The sequence below is a fragment of the Lipophrys pholis genome (assembly GCF_963383615.2).
Source record: "Lipophrys pholis genome assembly, chromosome: 1".
Classification (NCBI taxonomy): Eukaryota; Metazoa; Chordata; class Actinopteri; order Blenniiformes; family Blenniidae; genus Lipophrys; species Lipophrys pholis.
The window spans coordinates 46,880,114-46,902,584 of record NC_137635.1 but is presented as its reverse complement, the minus strand read 5'-3'; the positions used below and the strand labels follow the sequence as shown (position 1 = coordinate 46,902,584).

The window sequence follows — 22,471 nt, the reverse complement described above, 5'->3', positions numbered from 1 at the left end:
GCTATTTTTAGAACATGCCCCTTGGTCCTTTTGAGCTACGTGGTGTGAGCAGGTATTGTGCTGGCTACCTCTGTGTCTATTCTACGGTGGGGAAACGAAATACATGTGCGCATACACATAGGGAAAACTGTTAAACCTCACATGCATTGGAAACATTGTGGGCTCCCACAGTTCGGTCAGAGCCCACGGGTTGTAATGTGCTCTCAGGTTTCAGTGGAAAGGGGCAGAAAAGCAGGTATAGATAGAATTTTTTAAAAAAAATAACAAAAACAGTCAAAATCTAATATATAAAATATGACAAACACATATCAGCAACAAAAATATTTACTTCCTGCAAAACTGATGTGACAATCCCACCAAACCCCCTCACCAGTGTAATTCCATGTAGGAAGTGTTCATGGTCTCCTGAATGCTGGTGAGCATGGGCTGTCATGGCTGACCTTGTCTGCTGGGAGTCTCTGAAGACCACCACGATGAGGACATTAACTGTGCCTGACTTCGCCCAAGGACTGCTAATGGATCCTTTCTCTAAATCACTCAGAAGAGACCAACACCCCCAAATCCCTCCAGGTGGGACGGAAACCTCTGCCGGCAAAATGACGAGAGCAAAGAGAGTGACAGAGGGGAGGACGAGGGAAGAGCAGTCAGAGAGTGGAGAAATGTTGAATTAAACAGAGAGAGAGAGAGAGAGAGAGAGAGAGAGAGAGAGGAGAGAATGAGACAGAGCTGTGGCCGAGGGAGAGAAGAGGGGGAGGACAGCTGGTGCCGTGCCCATTCAGTCTGTGTTTTTTATTATCTAACCTCATACCACGGGAAACACCGAACCCAAGGTAGTTTAAAAAAAAAAGAAAAAAGAAAGAAAAAACACAAACAGTGTTTTTCTGGGTGCACTGAGTTGTATAGTGTTGTACTTCCTGGGGACAGTTCTTGAAATATGAATGTCGCATTTCTAGCAGAGCTGCATTAAACATCACTGAGCATGTTCCAAGTTGCTAAAACATCAACACATCACAAAAAAAAAAAAACTTTTTTTTTTCGGTTTTGCTTGATGGCATTTAATCATTCTCATCTTCAAACTTGTTGTGGTGTGACTAATACCAGAATGGATGGCAGTGTATTGCTCATTTCCTGCCTGTTTCAACAGTTTATTTGTTTCCATTTGTTTATATCGGGCTTAGCATTGACAAAAAGTTTGGATTTGTAATTATAATTTGCTAGATTACCTATATTTAGCTATAGATATACTCCGGGTGGTCTTTCATTTTACTGCCTGTCTGCCATGGCAGGATAAAAATCTTAGGTACTTTCCCCACTTCCTTTCTTTTACAAGTCTCAATAATATTCACAAGATTGGTCAAACAAAGAAACCAATGAAACAAAATGATTAAAATCTTCATACAGCACTGAGCAACATCGCAGTGATGTCCGTTGCTTTTACTCCGTGTGCCTGATATAATAACCATTGTTTATGCCAATCCGAGTACATCTGAGGCTCTGTTTACACGCTTTCAGGTGAAAATGGAAAACTTTCTTTGTGCTCTGGGTGTCCGTTTGACAACGTTACTCGGAGACGCTGAAAATGCAACTTTTAGAAAAAGCCACACCTTGACCTCTGTGCGAACAAACGTCATTTTCAAAATGTTGCCAAGCAAACGCAAAAAATGTTTCTGAAACGAAACCGCAAACCTGAGTATATCTGAGCGCCTTTAACATGAACACAGAAAACCGTGTGCATTGGAACACTTTAAAATATTGGAAAGATTCAACCAAAAGGGGGTCCAGAGAACGTTCAGGTTTACAAAAGATTGCTCAATGAATATGGAACCCTTCAATCTCTGGGCAATACAGTGCGACAGTCATCCTGAACAAGTTCACAAGCTTAATGGATGTTGACATCACCTTACAACCGTGAATGTTGAAGAGTTTTCGGTCTGAGCTAACGATTTGTCGGATGCTATATTAATTGCAAGCTGTTCACAGAATGGTTTCTGTGTGTGTGTGTATGTGTGTGTGTGTATGTGTGTGTGTCGGGCCCATTCTTATCAATGCAAACCTTCCCTACATCAGACCGTATTGTGGAAAACTGATCACATCTCATCAGGCCAAGTGTTGTTTTTCCCAGTGTGAATCTACTTCAATTATTCCTCCATTAGCGCCGTGACCTTCTAACGAGCCAATTTGTGCAGCACTAACTTTTTTATCCCTCAAATGTGCTTAGTGCAGAGATGAAAACACACCTTTTAATTACCCTTATCTTCACAGTGTCTTGAGGCAGACAAAAAAAAAAAGCCTCTTAAATGGTCTTGACCTTTAATAATTCATCGTCATATTGTTTAATAGAAACGTTCAAATTAACAGAAATATGCAGGTCTAGGAAAATGTTCTAGGAAGTGTTAATATTTTGTTTGGGAACCACTATTCTAGACAATATCATATATAGCATGGCTTCACTGTGAGAGTCCAGTCCAAGACCTCATTAACGCGACGGTGTGTCCGTTGAAAATGTATCATTCTTGCATTTTTGTTTCCGGAATGTTTCATCATTCATCCGGCAACGTTTTGAAAATAATGTCGGTTTACACAGAAACGGCAGAACAAGAACTTTCCCCAAGGATTAATAAAGTATCTCTATTCAATTCTTTCATTCATTCATTTTCTTCCGCTTATCCGTTTCCGGGTCGCGGGGGTGACAGTCTGAGCACCGTCACCCAGATCACATCGCACCATTTAAGAACCTTCCTGCAGGTGGTGAGCCCACGGGAAGGTGGCGCCCGGCATGGGACACAAACCTACTACCCTGAGATTGTGAGTCTCATGCTCTACCAACTGAGCTATTCAATTCTATTCTATCCTATTCTGCCAAGTCCCAGGAGAACATGGACTCATGAGAGTCATGACGCTCTGGAGGCAAACATTGTTGTTATTCTCCATCTACTCGCGCATGTGCAGAAGAACTGTTTGCTACGTCCGTGGTGTGCAGCCGCAGCATGTCAGAAAAGCTGCATTTTCTCCTGTTTCCTTGGAGGCAGAATCAGAGAGTTTTTGAAAAGTTGTGTTTTTTCTGTTACCATGAAGACGGACCGTTTCCAAATCCCACCAATTCCACCTTCGGAACTGTTATCAAAAAGTTCTGTTTTCATTGACTCCGTTGTCGCGTAAACGGACCCCCAAGACACAACAAAAGTTTTCTGTTTTCACTTGAAAACGTTGTGTGCAGTGAGGCCAGTAATGCGTTACTTAGTGATGCGTTACTCTAATATGACCACTTTTTTTTTTTACCAAACCAGTAATCAGATTAAAGGATTAAAGGTACTTCTCCACGTCAGTGTGCGTTACTATCGTAGCATCCCGCAGGACGAATTTCTTGTCTGTAAAGCTCCTCCTCCATTACTTCTCCTCCAACAGGGCCACACACACACACACACACACACACACACACACACACACACACACACACACACACACACACACACACACACACACACACACACACACACACACACACACACACACACACACACACACACACACACACACACACACACACACACAGGCAGTCCGTCTCCTCACGGTGCATTCAAGTACCATAAAATAATGGGAACCAACAGTACATAATCATTGAATCATTGCAACAACAACACAACTGCAGAGGTGTTACACTGTTTCCGTACTTTTCTTCAGTAAAAAGATATATTGACAGGTGCTCTAAGTGTGCTAACTTGAGCTGATTGCTGTCCAGATTAACCAAAAACTGAAAAGGTTTCAATTTCAGTAAAAGATATGATCAATGACCTTTAACTGACGGCACATCAAGCAAGAGGAACTTCTGTACTTGACCTTTAAGACTTTTGCTTTCAGTGTTACTGAAAGGCTGATGCAGACAGCGATAAACACGTCTGTCCTAACATACTGCTGGCACCAAAAATACATTTCAAATACAAATAAATTTTTTAGTTTTAATACCTAATATGTGTTTTTTCTACTTGTGTCCTACTGCCATAGGATAAAGGAGGAACAGTAGCTTCTTTTGTTGAAATTTTGCAGTTTTTATTTTTACCTGTTGCAGCATTGTCCCACGTTTTGGTGTAAATTTGACATTACTGCCTTACAGGTACATTTATAAAAGTGTGTTTGCACTCTAAATCACATTATTAGCCATACGTGAGGGATCAACTGCCAAAACTCCCCGATTACTAATCACCCCGAAGGATTTCTCTTGTGTTTGTAGGATGGAATACATTTTTTTCAAATCAGGTCTCATTATTTTCTCTCCACGCCCGAACCAAATATGCACAAAGTTTACTTCCTCCAATTCAAATGTTGGGAGAAATTCAATGTGACAAGCACAGCGAGGAAATCCACTTTGCTGGAGCAATGTGTGTGTACTTTGAGAGTGCCACATTATTAATCAGATTCTATTTAGCCCAGTAGCGGTAAGCAGACATATTGTCTATTTTACTAAGATGAGAACTCAATAACCGCTGCATAAATATCAATGAAGTGATGAGAAGCTCAAAATAACCAGATTCCCCTCAGAGCTGGATGAAGCCGTCTTTGTGTGGACTAACAAACACGCACACGCACACACACACGCACGCACACACACGCACACACGCACGCACGCACGCACGCACACACACACACACAGATACAGAGGTTTGTGTACTGAAGCCTCTATTTCTGTCTCCAGTTAATTCCATTCACATTGAGTGGAATATGCTTTGAAAAGCAATCTCACTGAAAACACTTTGATATTCAGTGTGTGCCGTCTCCACCAGGCCTTCTCTTTTGCGTCTTTAATGGGCCGAGTTACATATCTGGGGAAGCTTTTGTTTGGGAGGGTTAGCAGTGGGACGTGGGTGTGAGGATGCGGGACAGAGAGCATTTCTTCACACAAAGCCTTTTTTTTTTTTCCTCTGGATTCTGTCCCTGCTGACATGTTGTCAACAGCAGCAGCCACTTCATTTCCAACGCGCTCGGTGCCGGGCTTGCACACCGCTCCGACAAAGGGAAAAATTTTTTAAGCCTGCTATCGATAAGCTGATGAATACAGAGAGATTTCATCTTTAATTAAAATGCGTTATGCTTCTTTCTCCTCATATGTCCCATTGTGTGAGAAATAAAAACCACTGCAGTGTGTCTTGTGGGGCTTTAGATACAATGACACAGGAGTTCATTAGAGCTCCCTGACAGAAGGAAAACAGCAGCTTTTCCACACAAATTGCATAGTTAGATACCAAGTTGCATAAAATGAGTCTTCGATAATCCCCTCCGCTCGTTTCAGACTGCCTTATTTTGCTTCCAACATCTGATTATTTCAAAGATGAATGGACTAAAACTTAAACGTCGATCAGCCTCATAAAAATGACTCACATTGACAAATCCGCCTTAAGGGAAACAAACATTTCTCCAGGTTTCCTTTGACTTTTTAATTTTTGCTCATCTACCTTTTGGTTAAGATGTCAGACGCGGGGTTTATGACCCGGACTGTTGGGCTTTCATCTGGAGAGCTGTCTCTTTGTTCATCGTTTCTATACAGTCATCCTGAATTACACAGCAGAGCTTCAACATACTTGGAACGCATTTGTCTTTAATACACTGATGCAACACATGAATCATGTTTCAATCCTAAATCAAAGAATTATGTCGTTACATGCGCCACACACACTGCATGGTTAGGTTCACAGCTTGCAGATTAAAACAGGATTAAAGTGGTTACAATTATTGACAATGGAGAAATGGACATGGAAAGAAAGTGGCTGGTAGTTGTGTACATATATCCCCATTAACTTCTATTATTTCACTATGTAGAAACTACTGAGTATAGTTACTAATTGTACGATCTTGGACCAGCTTCACAAGTTACTGCAAAGAAAAAAAATACTGGTGAACCTGGTGAAGAAACTTTAAATGATCTCTTAATTTTGCCTGTCTTATTATTTGCACATTGTAGTGAATTAGCTGAACTGTAAGCACTATAAATGCTCTTTATCTTGGATGTGAGCATTTCTTGAAAGAAAGCGATTTATAAACTAATGACAACGAGTCGAAGGAGCAACAAAAGAGCTGAAATCAACTACCAACACACAGACGACAGCAGAAAGGGAGGAGGGTGTATATTTAGGGCCACTAATACATCACGGCGATAGTGGCGTTAAACTAATGCTAATTTTATGTAAAAAATTTTTTTTACTAAATTTACTAAAGGTTTGTACGTATATTAACAGGTACAAGTTTGATAGTTCCTACACTGTGTCCAGCTTATCTAAAGCCCTGAGTGACAAGGAATATGAAGTGGGAAAAAAGTGCAACCGTCACTTTTATGTACCGACTCCCAAGGCAGAACTCTCACCGCTGATAGCATCCACTTCGTCGTCCGTTCCATACGAATGTCGAGTTCTCGTTTATAGTGTATTGTTCTTTGCACACGTGTCTGTTTGATTTCATTACAAAAACAAGCAACAGCGCCCTCCCGTAGCCAGGCATACTAACTACATCGCTGTCAGTGTGTCTGCTGCTGCAGTGTAAATGCAACTTTTCTTTAATAGGCAAGGTGTTCTCACTTGAAACATTGCCGTGTAAACAGGGCCTAAATAAGGTGAATTCTAAATTGTTGGCCAATGTTGACTGATGGTAAACCGCTACTCAGAGGTCATCTGGGCAGATTCTATATCATTTAAGCAAGATATATTAAATGTTTTTGCACATAAAAACAGGTACAAACTTGATATTCCAGGCACGTCTACAAGCTGATCAAGTAATGACATCAACACTTTAGTACATTTTCCTTCACAAATATGAAATATCCAGGGTTTACTAAATCACACAAAATACTGGGAGGAGTTATAGTATATTAATGTACAAAACACAAAGCTTTTTACGATGCAAATTAGCTCAGCCTTTTACAGAGATGCAACTGTTGTCGTACTGAGAGGCATTTCCTCAGCTAGCGCCCCTTCAGGCATCATTATAAGATATTCATTATCTGTGTTACGTCTTGCAATCTTTTCTGAATCTCCCCATGTCAGCTGTGCGCTGCTACATTTCATATTGTGCTTGTGAGGACTCAGTGTCACTTTCAGTCAACCCAAGGTAAAATCAAGCAAACAAATAGAAAAATAATCTTGGATAAATTCCTATTTGTGAGTGGTCTCTTGGCGCTCTGCTTACTTCACAACATTTCAAGTGAAAAAGCATAATTTTGTGTTTTCGTTTCACAAAAGTTTCACGTTTACATGCCAATGTTTTGAAAACGATGTCCTTCTCCACAGAAATAGTAGAAATGGTGAAAACGTTGTAGTGAGCATGCCAGGCCACACGTTGGTGCTGTTGGTTGTTTTTGTGATGGAGCTGAACGCAGAGAACAATACACTATAAACATTCACGATGACCCTCAACTATAAAACTACTAAATCTCAGGAGAATATCGACTACGAGTCATGACACTCTGGAGGATGCCATTGTTGTTATTGTCCATCTACTCTAAACACTTTTACTACATAAAAAGGTCGGCGAGCACTGGTGTAAAAGAATCCACAAAAACTTAATAAATGTTTTTCCGTTTTCACTTGAAAAGGTCGTTGTGTAAATGGGGCCAGGGTCAGTGCAGTTCATTATTAACTATCTGCTGCTCTACTAGTAAACAGGAGCTTAGTTGAATTGTAACAGCACTGCTAATGACAACACTAACGTTAATGCCGACCCTCAACTCAGGGGAAAGAGACAAACAGCAGCTCTGTGGCTTTTTTCATTGTTAAACAGAAGTAATAAGTCCACCAAAACTATATTTTATGATAGAAATCCATTATGTCAAAACTAGTGGTGTTATTGACAACACTGCTGACATGTAAGCGCCACAGGGGTTAAATCCTGTCATCAGCATGCAAAACAGGGAGTCCTAAACTATAAATTCACAATGTGTCATCTGGTACACAAGACTCTGTTGTGGTAATAAATACAAACATTAGTTCTGAATCAAACTGAGCTGTCAACAAAGCTCAGCATCTCAATGTTTCTTTATGTTTGTTCCGAGAATCAAAGCCTGTTCACACAAGGAAGAAACAAATAAACATCATTTGGTCAAAACGACACAAATCCAGATGAAACTTTCCTTTATCCTGCTTTCCACGCCTGAGAGGCTTTTCCTTCCCAATGCTGTACACCGTACTAATCAACAAGCAAAGCTGAACACATTTTCTCTCCAATCAGTTGCTTTCCACCTATTCAAACAGTCGGACGAGGTGGTGGCCTTACCGGTCTTGGGGTCCACAGAGAAGTAGGGCTGCCCCTCGAGGATGCTGTAAACTATCTTGGCACTGTTGCCATAGGTCGGGTCGTCTGCGTCCGAGGCTGTCACCTGGAAAACTGATGTCCCTGCAAAGAAGTGAAGATCAAATTATTAATATGGTAGTGACTCAACAACAATGGGAACTACAAAGAAACACTTGCAAATATGTTCCAGTAGTTTTACTCAAAGCTGTTGTTATTCTGTTACATGTTACCAATGTGCTAAACTGATTTGAGAAAATGTTACAACCATTCGACTTTTATCTCACCTCCCAGTGAGAATGTTTTGCATATTTGGAAAAGGTACATTTTCAGGTACAAATTAGTAAGATGTAGGCGGGTCTATCGCTAATATAATACAATCAGTCATATAGTCATCTATAACATTGAATGGTTGAAGGTTTGTTTTTCGCATGTCCACATGTCAAAGTGTCCTTGGGCAAGACATGGAACTACAAGTTAGTCCCATTGGATGGATTGTGCGCTATGTCTTACGTCTTTTTTTTCTTTCTTTCTTTCTAAGCAGGCTTTCTATAGTCCCATCTCCTGGAATTCTCATCAGCATAAACCGGATTAGACTACCACCTTAAAGCTGGCCCGGTTGTGAGCCAGTGGGTCTCATATACAGATGAAGGGCTGGGACTGGCTGATTCAGAGGCTGCTGGCCCCAGGTCAAAAGAGATCACAACTTATCGCATCAGTGTATAAGCTTGTGGGCTGTAAGTTAGAAGACTGGCTGAGCCTTCATTTAGGCTGTGTACAAAACAAGTTGGTTGGCTATAGAATATGTTCAAAGGATCTAAAAAAAAAAAAAAAGTATTGGCTGAGGGCTTAGACTTCCTGTGTCCATGTCTTTCTGGAATCTTCTTGAAGGTAAATTAGATAGAATCCACATTCAGCCATATACATATATTTGTCACAAGTTTGATTAACTCAGATACCGTCTAGATGAAAATATCAGCTTGACTATCGCTGAATGTTTTCAATTTCACTTGTTAAACAGCAGCTCATGCACTGATGGCTCTGACCTCCTCACAGGGACACTGGGATGTAAACTGCTTTCATAGCGTACTAATTCTGTCTAAAAAGGCATTTGACAGAGTGTGAATTAAACACTAAGTAGCATCTGCTGCTACAACTGAACAGAGAATGCTATATTGTAAACAAGGACTTTATGCTGTAGCGAAGAACCAGGAATTGTGAAAAGTGTTATCTTCTACCAATTTGTCATCCCGCTCGCAGCTAAAGTGGCAAATATCAACAAGTCAATCAATGAAGTCAAGGCTTCAGATTGTGTTTTCATTTTTCTCTTCGGGAACGTTTTGGGCTGGTCGTCAGTGTTTGCTCTGCTTATAATCAACAGAGAAAGATACAGAGCTTCTAAATTGCACATTGGTTTTTACATGGTTGTCAATAATAAATAGCTTTGCCTATGTCAAGGAGGTGCTTGAATAAATCCATGAGACAATTCATCAAGTCCAGACTTTCCAGAGACATTGGGCCCCATGAGACCATTTACAAGTGATTTTAGGCCATATGTAGTAAATGTATTTCCAGAGAAATACTGTAATAGATTTGATTTATATTTTCAGAAGCCAATTATGTTAAATGTGCGATACAAAACCCTGACAGTTCAGACTTGAATCTGAAACCATTATTGTTGAAGAAAAGCCTTACAAACTGAAGAACTGGAGCAGGTATTTCTACTGAATGTGAAATTAGAAAAAAGGGGTAAAGTTATATTTGTTGCTGTTGTTGTTTAGCATAAATAAGAAGGGGCCACATGTTGGCACATTATTGCAAGAATTTCCCAAGTTCAAGTCGTGGTTGGGTTTGTTTCTTGTTTAGTTCTTTTAGTGGGTAGTTATCGGATTGTTTTCCTTTAATGGGCTGAGACAGAGTCAAGACCAGTCTTGGGACCAAGATTGCTCTCGAGGAGTACAGCACAGTAAATGTTTGTGTTTTTTTTTTTCTAAATGGATTGAGCTGTAAAGATTACCAAAATATTTTAAATTAATATTTTACAAACATCAGAAACCCCTTGATGCCAAAGCACACTTTCTGTATTTTGACATGTTTTAGTTTAATGAGTACATGTGTAACTGATAATATTTCCAAAGACAACCTCTACATAGACATTACAGGCTCAGGGTTCAGTACAACTACAAGTACAAGTACAACTTTCCTACATCTGTGTCTACAACATTAGAAGAAAAAAAACAAAAAACTGGCTTGAGGCTTATCTTACCGACGTCAGACAATTCAGGCACTGTGGCTGAGAATGGTCCGTTGGGAAATGTTGGAGCGTTGTCATTGACATCCTGGACCTTGATGATGAACTCTGACTCAGCCTCCAGCGAGCGGTTCGTCCACCTATCGATGGCCCTGGCGTGGAGAACATACTGGGACTTCTTCTCACGGTCCAGGCTCTTAGCTGTGTGGATGTCTCCCGTCGTCTCATCAATGATGAAGATTGACCCGGCCCCGTCTCCAGACAGGATGTAGCGCACCGAGCCATCACCCTTGTCAGAGTTGGAGTGGAGCTGGATATGTGAGAAGGAGAAAATGAGTCAGGGAGGGAGGGAGTGTGCGGCAAAGTGTCCGACAAGTATGTAATGGAGAGTAATAGTCAAGTGTCAAGATAAGTGGTCAGTTAATGGTGAGGAGCGGGCAATGGGAGGTACAGCTATCGAATCAGAGGAAGGAGAAGCAGGAGAGCTGGAGGATTGGTGCGTGACAGGTTGTACAAAAGATTCAGAATCTGAAACAAGTTCCTGTCTCAGGAAATGGGAAAAAGCAGAGTGTGACAGAACAAGTTAGCATATCATGAGCTGGAAGTAGTACTGGGTCGAAGAACCAAAGTGAAAATGACACACCTACGAAACAAGCGTGATAGCCTAAGGTACCTTGAGTTGTCAAAAATATACATTCTCTGAAACTTTTGATTTTTACATTCAAGGTAATGAAACAGAAATTCACATTATTTGTATGTCAGAAGAGATCAATCAAACAGCAAAGGTCTAAAATAACAAATGTCCAGTTGAACGTGAGAAAACCAGCTGCAGATGAGATCGCTGAGACCTTTCCCAGGAGCCTCAGGGTCATCCTGACCTGCTGTGGAGATTGAGTAGTGATAACACAGGAAGTCGGAATTAACAACAGCAACAATGAGAGTTCATCTGCCACCCCGTCTGAACCACGACGCTTAGTTCAATTTACAAAGAGGTGTCATGCTCTCTGAAAAAGACTTCTGCTTGTTGTTTCTGTGGGAATTCGAGAAACGGGAAATTACGCCTGTCTCAGGTAAAATAATACAACTCCAACCATATATTCCATCCATCTAATGGCTTTCGTTTCAATCTAAAAAAGGGTACTGTGCTTGGATCGGCGGCGGCATGCATATTTCATCAAAGGCTTTTTCTCATTCTTTCCGTCTCTTTAATTCTCCTGTGATTTCATTTTAACTCATCAAAGATATTATTGAACAAACGTTCACTCAAATGCAAACTGATTTCATTAGCTATACACCAAAAGTCACCACGACCTCATGTCTGTGCACAAGAACAGCCGTTCATTTTAGATGTCTTTTTCTAATCATATCCTTTCGATGTTTCACCTACGACGACCATGAGAACCACGTTCGTCCAAGATGCATTTAATAATCTGAAATGGATGCAATTGCTTGTTTGTGAATAATGTATACTGTATGTCACATCCAAAGCATAGGATTCTTTGCATTTCTTAAGAAAACTATCACAGGAATAAAGATGATGTCCTAATGTCTCACATTCTGTCATCTTGTTTCAAATGACAGATCATTTCCTCTCATTCTGTATCTTATTGTCTCGTGATGATCTTGCAATGTCTTTTCATTTTCGTTATACTTCTGCCACATAATTCCATCTTGTGAACTGTCTTTTATCATATTCAATTTTCTCATACAGCCTTGAATCCGCCACATTTGTGTCATTTTGTGTCACATCGGAACATCTTCTTTTATGTCGCATTTCACAACATCTCATCTTTCAATATAACCTATAATCATGCGCTGTGTCACTTTGAATGTTATAATCTAATCTCTAATTGCAACAAAGAAATAAGACAGGTGAACTGACGCTATAGTGGCCTGCATTCACAGTGGCTGTGATGCCCTCGTCGTGTTCAAATCAATGTTAGTCTCTCCGTATATGATATCCTCAGAACCGTCCGCTTCTGTCTGCATGATGCTAACTCATCCCAGCTCTTTAGATGGTTTCTTCTTCTTATCAGGTTGTGAATAAAGGTCTTTGAAGAAATGCTATCATCCCGTTTATAAAGCATCTTTCTTCATCAAATGGATTCGGCTGAACTCAATGAGTCAATAATGTCACAGTAACACTATATTTACACAGCTAAGTGCACCTCATCAAGACCTAACTGCACGGGACAAATCAATAAGCTGGCTTTCACTAGGAACTTCACTCATATTTTACGAACTTGTAAAGTAGTTTCACTCTACTTCAAATAAGTAACCGTAATCAAGTATTATTTTCAGTAACTTGTGCTTAAGGAATTACTGTGCATTGGGTGGTAGTCATGAGTCCAACCTCTGTCTAGCAGTTTACAATCATTCAGCATTTGCAAACAATTTCAATTTCACTCGCGTCTCCCAGAGTTCCCTTTTATGCTTTTTTTTTTGCATTGTGTTCAAATGAAGACAAACTTGCTGCAATATATTGTTGTACAACGTGGTTTGAATCCTGGACATATTGAGACGAGGTGAAATTTAGTTTTTCGGTGGTTTGAAATAATCATAAAATTCCATTTGAATTGCATCCAAGTCCACGGTGTTGACCGGCATATTCTGCTTAATCTCATACTAATGAGATTTGATTGGTTCAAGTCTATCTGTGGTTCTAATTTTATATATTGTTTGCTTTACATTGACAGGCTGCTTCTACAAAACTAACCCATGGCAGTGGCAAGTGGTGAGGTGTTGGTCTCGTAACCCTTTTACAGCCATATTGTATAATTGAGTGAGCTCTCATCATGTGCTATCTCATAATCACCTCATATACATTTCATATTATCTCAATCTATGGTAAAGGTTTCTATCATCTCTTTTGTTCTTGGCTCATATGAGGTTGACGTGAGTTTTTTTGCATTCTCTCAATTCACATCTCCTCATTTGATATTCCATCGTCTCGTATCATATCATCTTGTATCACATTTGCTTTTCTCATATCATGTTGTTGAATCTCAACATCTCAACACACACACTCCGAAGACTCCAAAGAGATAATCCATCCGTATGTGGTTCAGCCTGCCTCTTTTCCATTTTAGAATAAGAGAACTGAGGCATTTCACCAAAGCTTTCCAACTAATATCTACACTAACATATTCTGCATCTCACAGTTTATCATAAACAATAGGGCTTAATTTCAGCACAAAAGGTGGCATGCTATTTGGAGGCAAGACATAATGGTGTGGATGTCATGTCCTGCATCCCACTTGACTCACATGAGGTTTCACCTTACAGCACAACCCTGCGAGAAGCATGCTTATTGATTTCAGCCACAGTCTTCCTCTCACCACAACAATACCATAGTCTCCCAGATCTTGTCCAAGGTAAGGGTCATCCACTATTTATAGACATTGTTGTCTGATACACGGTTGTACATCCAAACAAAAGGTTCAGTTCATTCTAGAGTTGTCAGGAACACGAGGGGAAGGTGGAGATCAACTACGCCTACCAACACCATGGTAATGTTAGAAAATGGAAGGCATGAGCGTGTTGCTGAGACTCATATTGATGTGTTCAGACGGCCCGGGCAATAATCCTGAGATCTAATCCCATCTAATAAAAGGAATCAAAAACAAGGTCTTGCATAATTCAAAGAAAGAAACCAAAACCGTAACCCCAACCGGAACGGCAGAAAGTCTCCACCTAAGTCTGGCTCTGCAGGTTTCTTCCTGTTAAAAATGAGTTGTTTTATTCCTGTCCATCAAGTCTTTTACCTGCTCATGTGGAATTGACTGTGTTGTATTTGTTGCTGTCGAAATTAAATTAAATTAAAGTCATGTGACTACAGCCAGGATTTCCATTTGCAGTCCCTTTGTGCACCTCTTTTGCACAGAAAGCTTTAAACTCTTTTCTATGTGGTATTTCCTGAACACAGTACACAGTATACATCAATATTCTTACGAGTTGCTTCATGAGACATCCACGGTGGGGAGGGGGAGGAACTGCTCACGAAGAGCTCATTCTGCATCACCACCAGCCTTACCGGAACGTCAAACAAGCCGGTGGTGATGATGAGTGCAATGGCCTCCGAAGTAAAAGTGTGTCACATGTGCTTCACCTAATTTTGAAAAACTTTTATTGAAACTTTTACGGGTCATCAAAACTCAGAAAGTCTTAAGATCTCGTTAGATCACGGGCGTCAAACACAAGGCCCATGGGCCGAAACCGGCCCACAAGAAACCACAACGAAAATTGTGAACATTTCAAAGAAAACATCGATTTTTAAACAAATTTCCTTTGGAGTAGCGCGACACTACGACCTGAGCTGAGATATCGGTGATGCTGCCATGAAAGCGAGCGACCTCACTGAAATCAAACCAGCATTCGCCTCAAAGTCATGCTGTCATGCTGAGTTTAAAAAATTAAAAAATGCATAATGCAACAGCTGTAGAATTTCTTTTTACATTTCACTGCATTTGGCTCCAGAAGGTGTCATTAAAATTGGCTTTATGTTGAGATTATAGTCATTTTCTATCGTAATTGTTTAGTTCCAGCAAAAATATAGATCACATCTACAATGAACCACGAAATAGAAAAACTGTTTAAATGTGAAGGTTGTTTTTTTTACCAGTCTGGGCCAGCCAACAGTAAAAAGTGATATTTCTCTTAACTTAAAAACAGTTGCATCAAAAAGCGATGTAATTGAATGGGATGGGGCTGTTAGTTGACAACAGCAGCAACGGGAAAGAATAAATACAGGCTCCCTTCCAAACTAAGTGAACTACTGTTGGGCTTGAGGAGTGAAAGCAGTTGTTGAAACTGCACAGAAAAGTGGATTTTTAATTCCAACTGGTTCATTGGATCCAGGTGTTTCAGGAGGTAGGATATGTCAAGTCAAATGAGTTTAATGGGAAGCGCACAGGTCGGAACAAGCACTTACATTGAGAGATATCCATCTGTTGTGTTGAGCTCAATGAAATAAATATTGCCACCTTTTTACATGCGGTGATAAAACGAATCCTTGATTCTGTCTAAAGGTTTTTGTTACTTCCTTTAACCAAGGCCCTTCACTGGCCCCCTTTGTGCTGTTTCGTCTCATACAATGCAGCCTTGGCCCCTTCACTCCTTGGCCGCCTTTATTTTCTATTTATATTCTCTTCCACCCGGTTCTTCTGTCTCTTCTGCTGCAATATTTTTAGAATTCTCTCACCCTCTTTGCTTTCTGACTTATTTTTTGGAGCAGAAAGAAGGGAGAAGTTGATTCAACCGTACTGATCATGTCATGGTTTGGTTGCGTTGAGGTTTTTTCGTATTGATAAATGTAATCTACAATGACAACGAGGCATGATTAATATATTGGCTGTGTTTTTTAAAGATATATTACAGTAGTCCAACTTGTCTCGGTCACAGATGATGGTGCAATTGTCATGCACAGGAATGTTGTGGCGTTCTGGCCATGAGAATTATGAAGTATGTGCAAAAAAAACAAAAAACAAAACAAAGGAGGAGCGATCTGCATGCCAACTCTCATTCCTACAATCCGAAATACTGTTTTAGAGAAGAAAGAATTATCGGAGCAAATCTTGACACAGCAGAGAGCAAGAGCACAAAGAACTGCAGAGGTGGAAAAAAAAAAAACCCCACTGCAACTAAGAGCTCCAACAAGGCGAGCTATAAAGACAAAGACAATCCATCCGCCTGGCACAAGAAGAGAAAAAAATACATTAAAAAAAAAAAAAAAAAGCAGAAACGATGGAAAAAAGAAAAAAAAAAACAAAGACAAAAGCGGAGGGGGATAAAAATACAGCAGAGTGAAAAACAGCAGTGTTTCTAGGCAGCAGCTGGCAAAGGAAGTCGCAGCGACTTGACATTTTGAGGCTGAAGCATTTCCCCCTGTGCACGTCTGCAGCTCCGAGAACAAAAGCCTGCCGATAGTGTGAAATAGGAATCAAAAAGTGCGTGGGCGGGCAGGCGGTGAAGGTTATTCAGTTAAACAGGTTAACTCCCTCCTGATGGCTTCTACAGGACGTGCTACACTAAGCCCCGTCACTAAACATGAGCGATCAGACGTGATAAGGAGGTTTTCCCGAACATCCTTTCCTCTACAGAACAAACTGTGCATTAATCCCATTGACAACTGTGGAGTCAAAGATTTGAGGGCTTTTGGGGAAGACGAGTTCCAGGTTGTGCCAGGAATTTTCTCCCATCTTCGCCGTCTCATCAGTGCCGACATCAGACGAGAGCCCAGGGTGGCTGGATGATATGTTGAGTTGAATAAAAAAGATTATGGGAGAGAGATCTGAGATTAGAGTTGAGGGGAATGATGGCCAGTTATTCTTTTCAATTGATTCAAAGAGAATGAGGGCCCGTTTACACAATGTTTCAAGTGAAAATGTTTTGTTTCTGCTTTTTTTTTGAGGGGGGGGGGGGGGGGGGGGGGGGGGGGGGGGTTTACACGGCTACGGTTTGAAAACAATGTTCATTTACACAGAAACAGCAGAAATGTTGAAAACAATGATTTCTTTTTCATATTGCTCCTCTACTGTGCGCTGTTGATTGTTTTTGGAATGAAACTAGGGATGCACCGATCCACATTTTCTAACTTCCGATCCAATCCCAATACCTGAATTTGGATATCTACCGATACTGATGCTATTCCGATACCAGAGGTCTGTTTGCTTTAACATTATTATTACCATTAATGTTGATCTTATATGAGACTGTAACAAACTCTTCTTTACAGTCAAGTATGAAATGTAAGAATCTATGCACGTATTCTCTCAAAGGGCAACTTGAGGTTAGTATAAGGTCAGAAAAAGAAGCAGTACAAACTGTTTTTGTTCAATTTGGACAAAGTGGGGGTCTACGTGACATCATCACTTCATAATAAACTTGTTATATCTTTAAAACCTCAGAATCACTTCATTAATCCCTGGGGAAAGTCTTTAGCAATGCAGCACAAACTACAATTTCCCCAGCACTATATATATATATATATATATATATATCTCAGTGACTTAAGGAATTACTGTGCATTGCGTGGTTATGAGTTGCTTTAGCATCAAGTCCAATCTCTGCAGTTTACCATCAGTCAGCATTAACCAACAATTTCAATTTCAGTCGTATCTCCCAGAGTTCCTTTTATGCTTCTTTTCATTGTGTTTAAATGAAGACAAACTAATTAGTAGAGACAGACTTGCTGCAATATATCGTACTACAAAGCGGTTCGAGTCCTGCACATATTTATGCGAGATGCTTTCGCTTATGTGAGCACACATTAAATAAGAAAATACACATAAACCCTTTGAAATGTGGTTGTTTGGTTTAAAATAATCATAAAATTCCATTTGAATTGCGTCCAAGTCCACAATATTGACAAACATATTCTGCTTAATCTCATACTAAAGAGATTTGATTGCTTAAAGTTCTATCTGTGATTCTAGGTTCATCTTTTTATTTGCCTTACATTGATGGGTTGCTTCATAAATGAAGGTGTTTATAAATATTATGAAAAGACGATTGAGAATAACTTTTCTTTCAAGCCTCCTCGAGATTGTATTTCATCACCAGGAGCAAAAAGTTAAGAGACGATTACATATATTAAATAATTTACATTTATGATTTTTTTTCACAAATTCAGGAGAGGTGTGGTGTCCAAGTGGCAAAGCTTTGCTCTTTTAAATCAAAGAAAGGGAATCAGGTCAAAAACAGCTTAAAAAAAAAAAAAAAAAAAAAAAAAAGCCAGAATGGCAAAAGAAAACCTATAAAATAGCTGAAACTACTTAAAAAAAACAAAAAAAACAACATATATCATGAAATATAGTCTAAACCTTAGAATTACTAATATGGCTAAGACTGTTGTAACCATTAGAACATGCACATCAACTATAAATAACTAGAAAGGCTAATATAGTCCAGATTAAAAAATAAAGTCCTTAAAACATGCGCCGTGGGTGCCTGAACAAGACCCTTGGTCCTCGCAGCTCTCCCTGAGCACCACGCTGGGTGGCTGCTACTGGGAGGTCAATTCAGTGAAGAAATATCCCTTCTGGGGACTGATAAGGGACTTTTCAAGTAAAGATGCATGAAATGGCTAAAGCAGCAAAAATCAATGAAAAACGAAACACAATTGCTAAAAGTTTGTAACAAAAAAACAAAATAGGAAGTTAAAATATATCTAAATCAAATCTAACTTCACTTGTATAGCACTTTTCATAAATTCTGAAGCACAAATTGTAAACTATGAAATGTCATGAATACAATCTTATGTATTTTCTTCATTTTCAGATCATTAGTATGTTTTGGAACATTTTATTTTGTGGAAAATCATGAAAACAGTTCTTTTGGTCACAATGGAGGGAGACGCCTGCCCTAAGTATGTATAGTTAAGGTTCAGTGTGAATAGGATGCATTCAGTACACTTTTCTACTTCAGTTTTACCTTTTTAATCTACTTTATATCCCCATGTGTCTGGGGCTTTTAAATGTGAGAACTTTGTCTCAATGTAATGTTATTATATTTTTGTTCTACTAGAAACCTGTTTATGCCTTTAAACAGTAGAGGTCTGTTATTATTCTCTTAGTTTTTCTCAGTCAGACTTCATACTATGACATGACTTTAGTTGTTTACACCATTTTAAAGACCAGTGGATAAACAAAACAAGACAAATTAAATACATTTATGGATGTTAAAGTATATAGATTAGCTGTTCGCCACACTATCGTTCACTATGTAATACTGAGGTCTGAACAAGAGTCAAATTCTCGAGAAAACTTGTCCCACGTAGAATCTTTTCTTGATTCACTCATCCTCATCATTCAGTCATTGTGAGTTTGAACAAGCAGTTGATAGTAAATGTGGAAGTTTTCTTCAGGTAAACATGACCGCAAGCCTTATTTCTATTCTTTCTGACTCATTGCAGGACGTTGCATTACAGAATCTGCAGATTTCATTTGAGATTCCCTTTCCCCCTGATCTGTATTGTGTTTCCTCTGCCAGCAGCAGTCACAGTGGAACAAACCTGATTTCCAACCCCATGCTGAGCAGTTAGAACAGTGTTTTTTTTTTTCTTCAATCGCTGCCAACTTTGCCTCCGAACCCACAGGCATGTTCAGCAGTCAGAACAGCCCCAGTTGCAAAAAGGTTGAGACAAAGTGTGAATTGTAAATGCAAAGTAAATGCAAATTACACAAAGTCATAATAATACACAAAATGATTCCAGCTCGTCAGAATAACACTCCTGAGTTTTATTCGTCGGATATTTTTTGTTTTCTATTATGAGTAAAATGTGTTTTGTTTAGTTTTTCTGTTAAAAGCCATGAATCACCACTGAGTCTCTTGCTGTTTTTGTGCAGTCTGTATTGATTTTTTTGACTCGTAAACTTCCGCCCATTATCACTTTTGATACCCTCACTCTCTGAAATGCTCTTTAAACACTTATTTTTGGCCCCAAACATTTCAAGTTAAAACACATCGTTTTGGCATTTTCATTTCAGAGAAGTTTTACATTAACATGGTAACAGTTTGAAAACAATTTCCCTTTACATGAAAATGCAGAAAACAATGCAGTTAACATGCCAGGCCCCTAGTGGGTGCTGTGGTTTTGTTTTTGCAATAAAACCACACACACATGCGTGCAGCGAACAATACACTCTCATTGTTAGTGCTTCCGGTCTTTTGATGCTGTTGTTTCCCATCAAATGGGAACTTCTCCAGCATTTCCTGCTATTCTCGACTGTGTTGTGTGATTGCATCGGTTTACATTTTACACATTGTCCCAATCTTATTGGCGTCGCACCCAAACTGTTTTTAGACTCATTTGTACCCTAAAAATACTTGTGTGTGCATGTTTTTATTACAATTAGCAGCAACTTACCACCTTAAGAGTATCCACGATGCCAAACCAGTCCTGTTAGGCCCTGTTTACACGACAACGTTTCACGTGACAACACCTAATCCGCTAAAAAAAAAGGAGTGTGTTTACTCTGCAGCAGCCGACACAGAGACAACAATGTAGTTAGTATGCCCGGCCACCGGAGGGCGCTGTTGCTTGATTTTTTAATGAAACTACACAGACGTGTGCATTGAACAACACACTATAAATGTGAACAAAATGGAGAGCATCCGACATCCGCATGGACTGATGATGCATCGCATGCTATCAGGGGTGAGTCTCAACTATTAAACTACTGATCTGGACGATAAAACTAGAATACGGACCGCGAGTCGTACCACTCCGCGGCCGCCATGTTTGTTTACAACTGGATGAGCAGGAGGGAGGGGGAGAGATGTGCATGCGCAGTAACAGGCTGTGTTGCCGCCGGGCAGTCTCTGCAGGAGGGATATGCGCCGTGAAAGAATCTTTCCACCTTGGGAGCCGGGTTAAAAACTTTGTGGATACAGTGCATCCGCAAACTGGTGCCGTGTAAACGGACCCCCCCCAAAAGTGAAGAAAGTTTTGCGGATACACTCGAATTCGTTGTCGCGTAAACGGGGCCTTAAAGAGTCCATACTGTAAAAAAAATTGCTCAATGGTAATAACAGTTTCCTGTTGCGGGACAAACAAAACCCTGAGTTATTGCTTCTTCCCACAGACTTTGGGGGAGGATGTACACATGAGCACCCCACAACACCTATAGTCTTGCTGCACACACTAAAGGCTTCTGACAAAACAACAGGAGGAGCTAGGATTGTGTTCACTGCTTTGTGGGCTGTTATTTATTCATTTCCTCTTTTCACGCATCTGAAGCAGGAGCTCTCTGTGCTTTAATGGGGCAGTACAGGGCAAAGATAATTTTACTATTCACAGTATCAGTGTCATAGTGGATAGAATTGCTTATTTTGTCAGGTCAGTGCTTTCACAGAGAGTGACTGTCCTTAGTCCTGTTTTCATATCAGATCTGCACCCCTCATCAACAACTAAAGATAAACATAAATACATAGGGTTCAATGAGAGTGTAAGATTTGATTTTGTTTTATGTGTCAAAAAACAAATATGTTAAATTAGCAACAAGAAGTAGGAGCCTGATGAACTAAGATCTTGCAAAATCGCACAATCATGCAAATCAGTTATGTTTTCTTTCTGCAGGAGATTGAGGCCCTGTTTCCACGGCAACCTTTTCAAGCGGAAACTGAAAACTTATGTCGTGTTTTGGGTGGCCGCGTACACGATGGCGGTGCTGTCACTGAGAAATCAACTTCATGAAAAGCTCCACCTCGATATAACTGTGGGAACGGAAAACAGTTTCTGTGTAAACAGACGTCGTTTTTTAAAAAGTTGCCATGTAAACATTTTCACTCGATGTAAACGCAAACAGGGAGAGAGAAACCACTCAAAACAGGACCTTATAAAAGATTATTGTTCTTGTTTGTTTGTTTGATTATATCATGGAGTGATTGAACGTGGCACGGAGCCCTCACAAGCAATGAAATGTAATAGCACATAGTTCACATGGGAGATGATCCGTCACAAACTAAAAAAAAAGCAAGACATAAACACAGAGATATATTTCTTATAATGCATCCTGAAGATGAACGTCGTGGGGAGCGAGCTGAGTACAACAGCAGCATCTCTGCAAAAGGCTGAGCCAATTTGAACCTCCTTTTCAAACTAATTAAAAACAGACACAATATAAAACATTACACATTAATCTATTATATATATTAGCATCAACCTCTCCCAGTATTTTGGGCTCTCGAGTAGAACCTTGATATTTCATATTTTTGAAGGAAAATGTACTATTTAATTGATGATCCTGTTACTTGACCAGCTTCCAGACGTGCCTGAAATATCAAGTTTGTACCTGTTTTTACACGCACAAACCTTTGGTGAATCTGGTTTTAAGTGTTTTAAATTCTGCCCAGATGACCTCTGAGTAGCTGCTGCCCATCAATCAGCATTTGCCAACAATTTCAATTTCGCCTCATTTAAAGTTCCATTTCCCAGAATTGCCTTTCATGCTT

The 22,471-nt window shown here is 39.9% G+C and overlaps 1 protein-coding gene across 1 annotated transcript in view; it reads right to left on the bottom strand.

The window, feature by feature from the left end:
- Positions 1 to 22,471, bottom strand: part of LOC308113844 (cadherin-18-like) — a gene marked incomplete at its 5' end in the record, with an annotated part of 124,098 nt that overhangs the window by 52,824 nt on the left and 48,803 nt on the right. The window contains 2 exons of the mRNA XM_080470361.1: positions 8,254 to 8,373; positions 10,535 to 10,829. Of these exons, the coding sequence (XP_080326487.1) occupies positions 8,254 to 8,373; positions 10,535 to 10,829 (415 nt within the window). The remainder of the gene's footprint in view (positions 1 to 8,253; positions 8,374 to 10,534; positions 10,830 to 22,471) is intronic.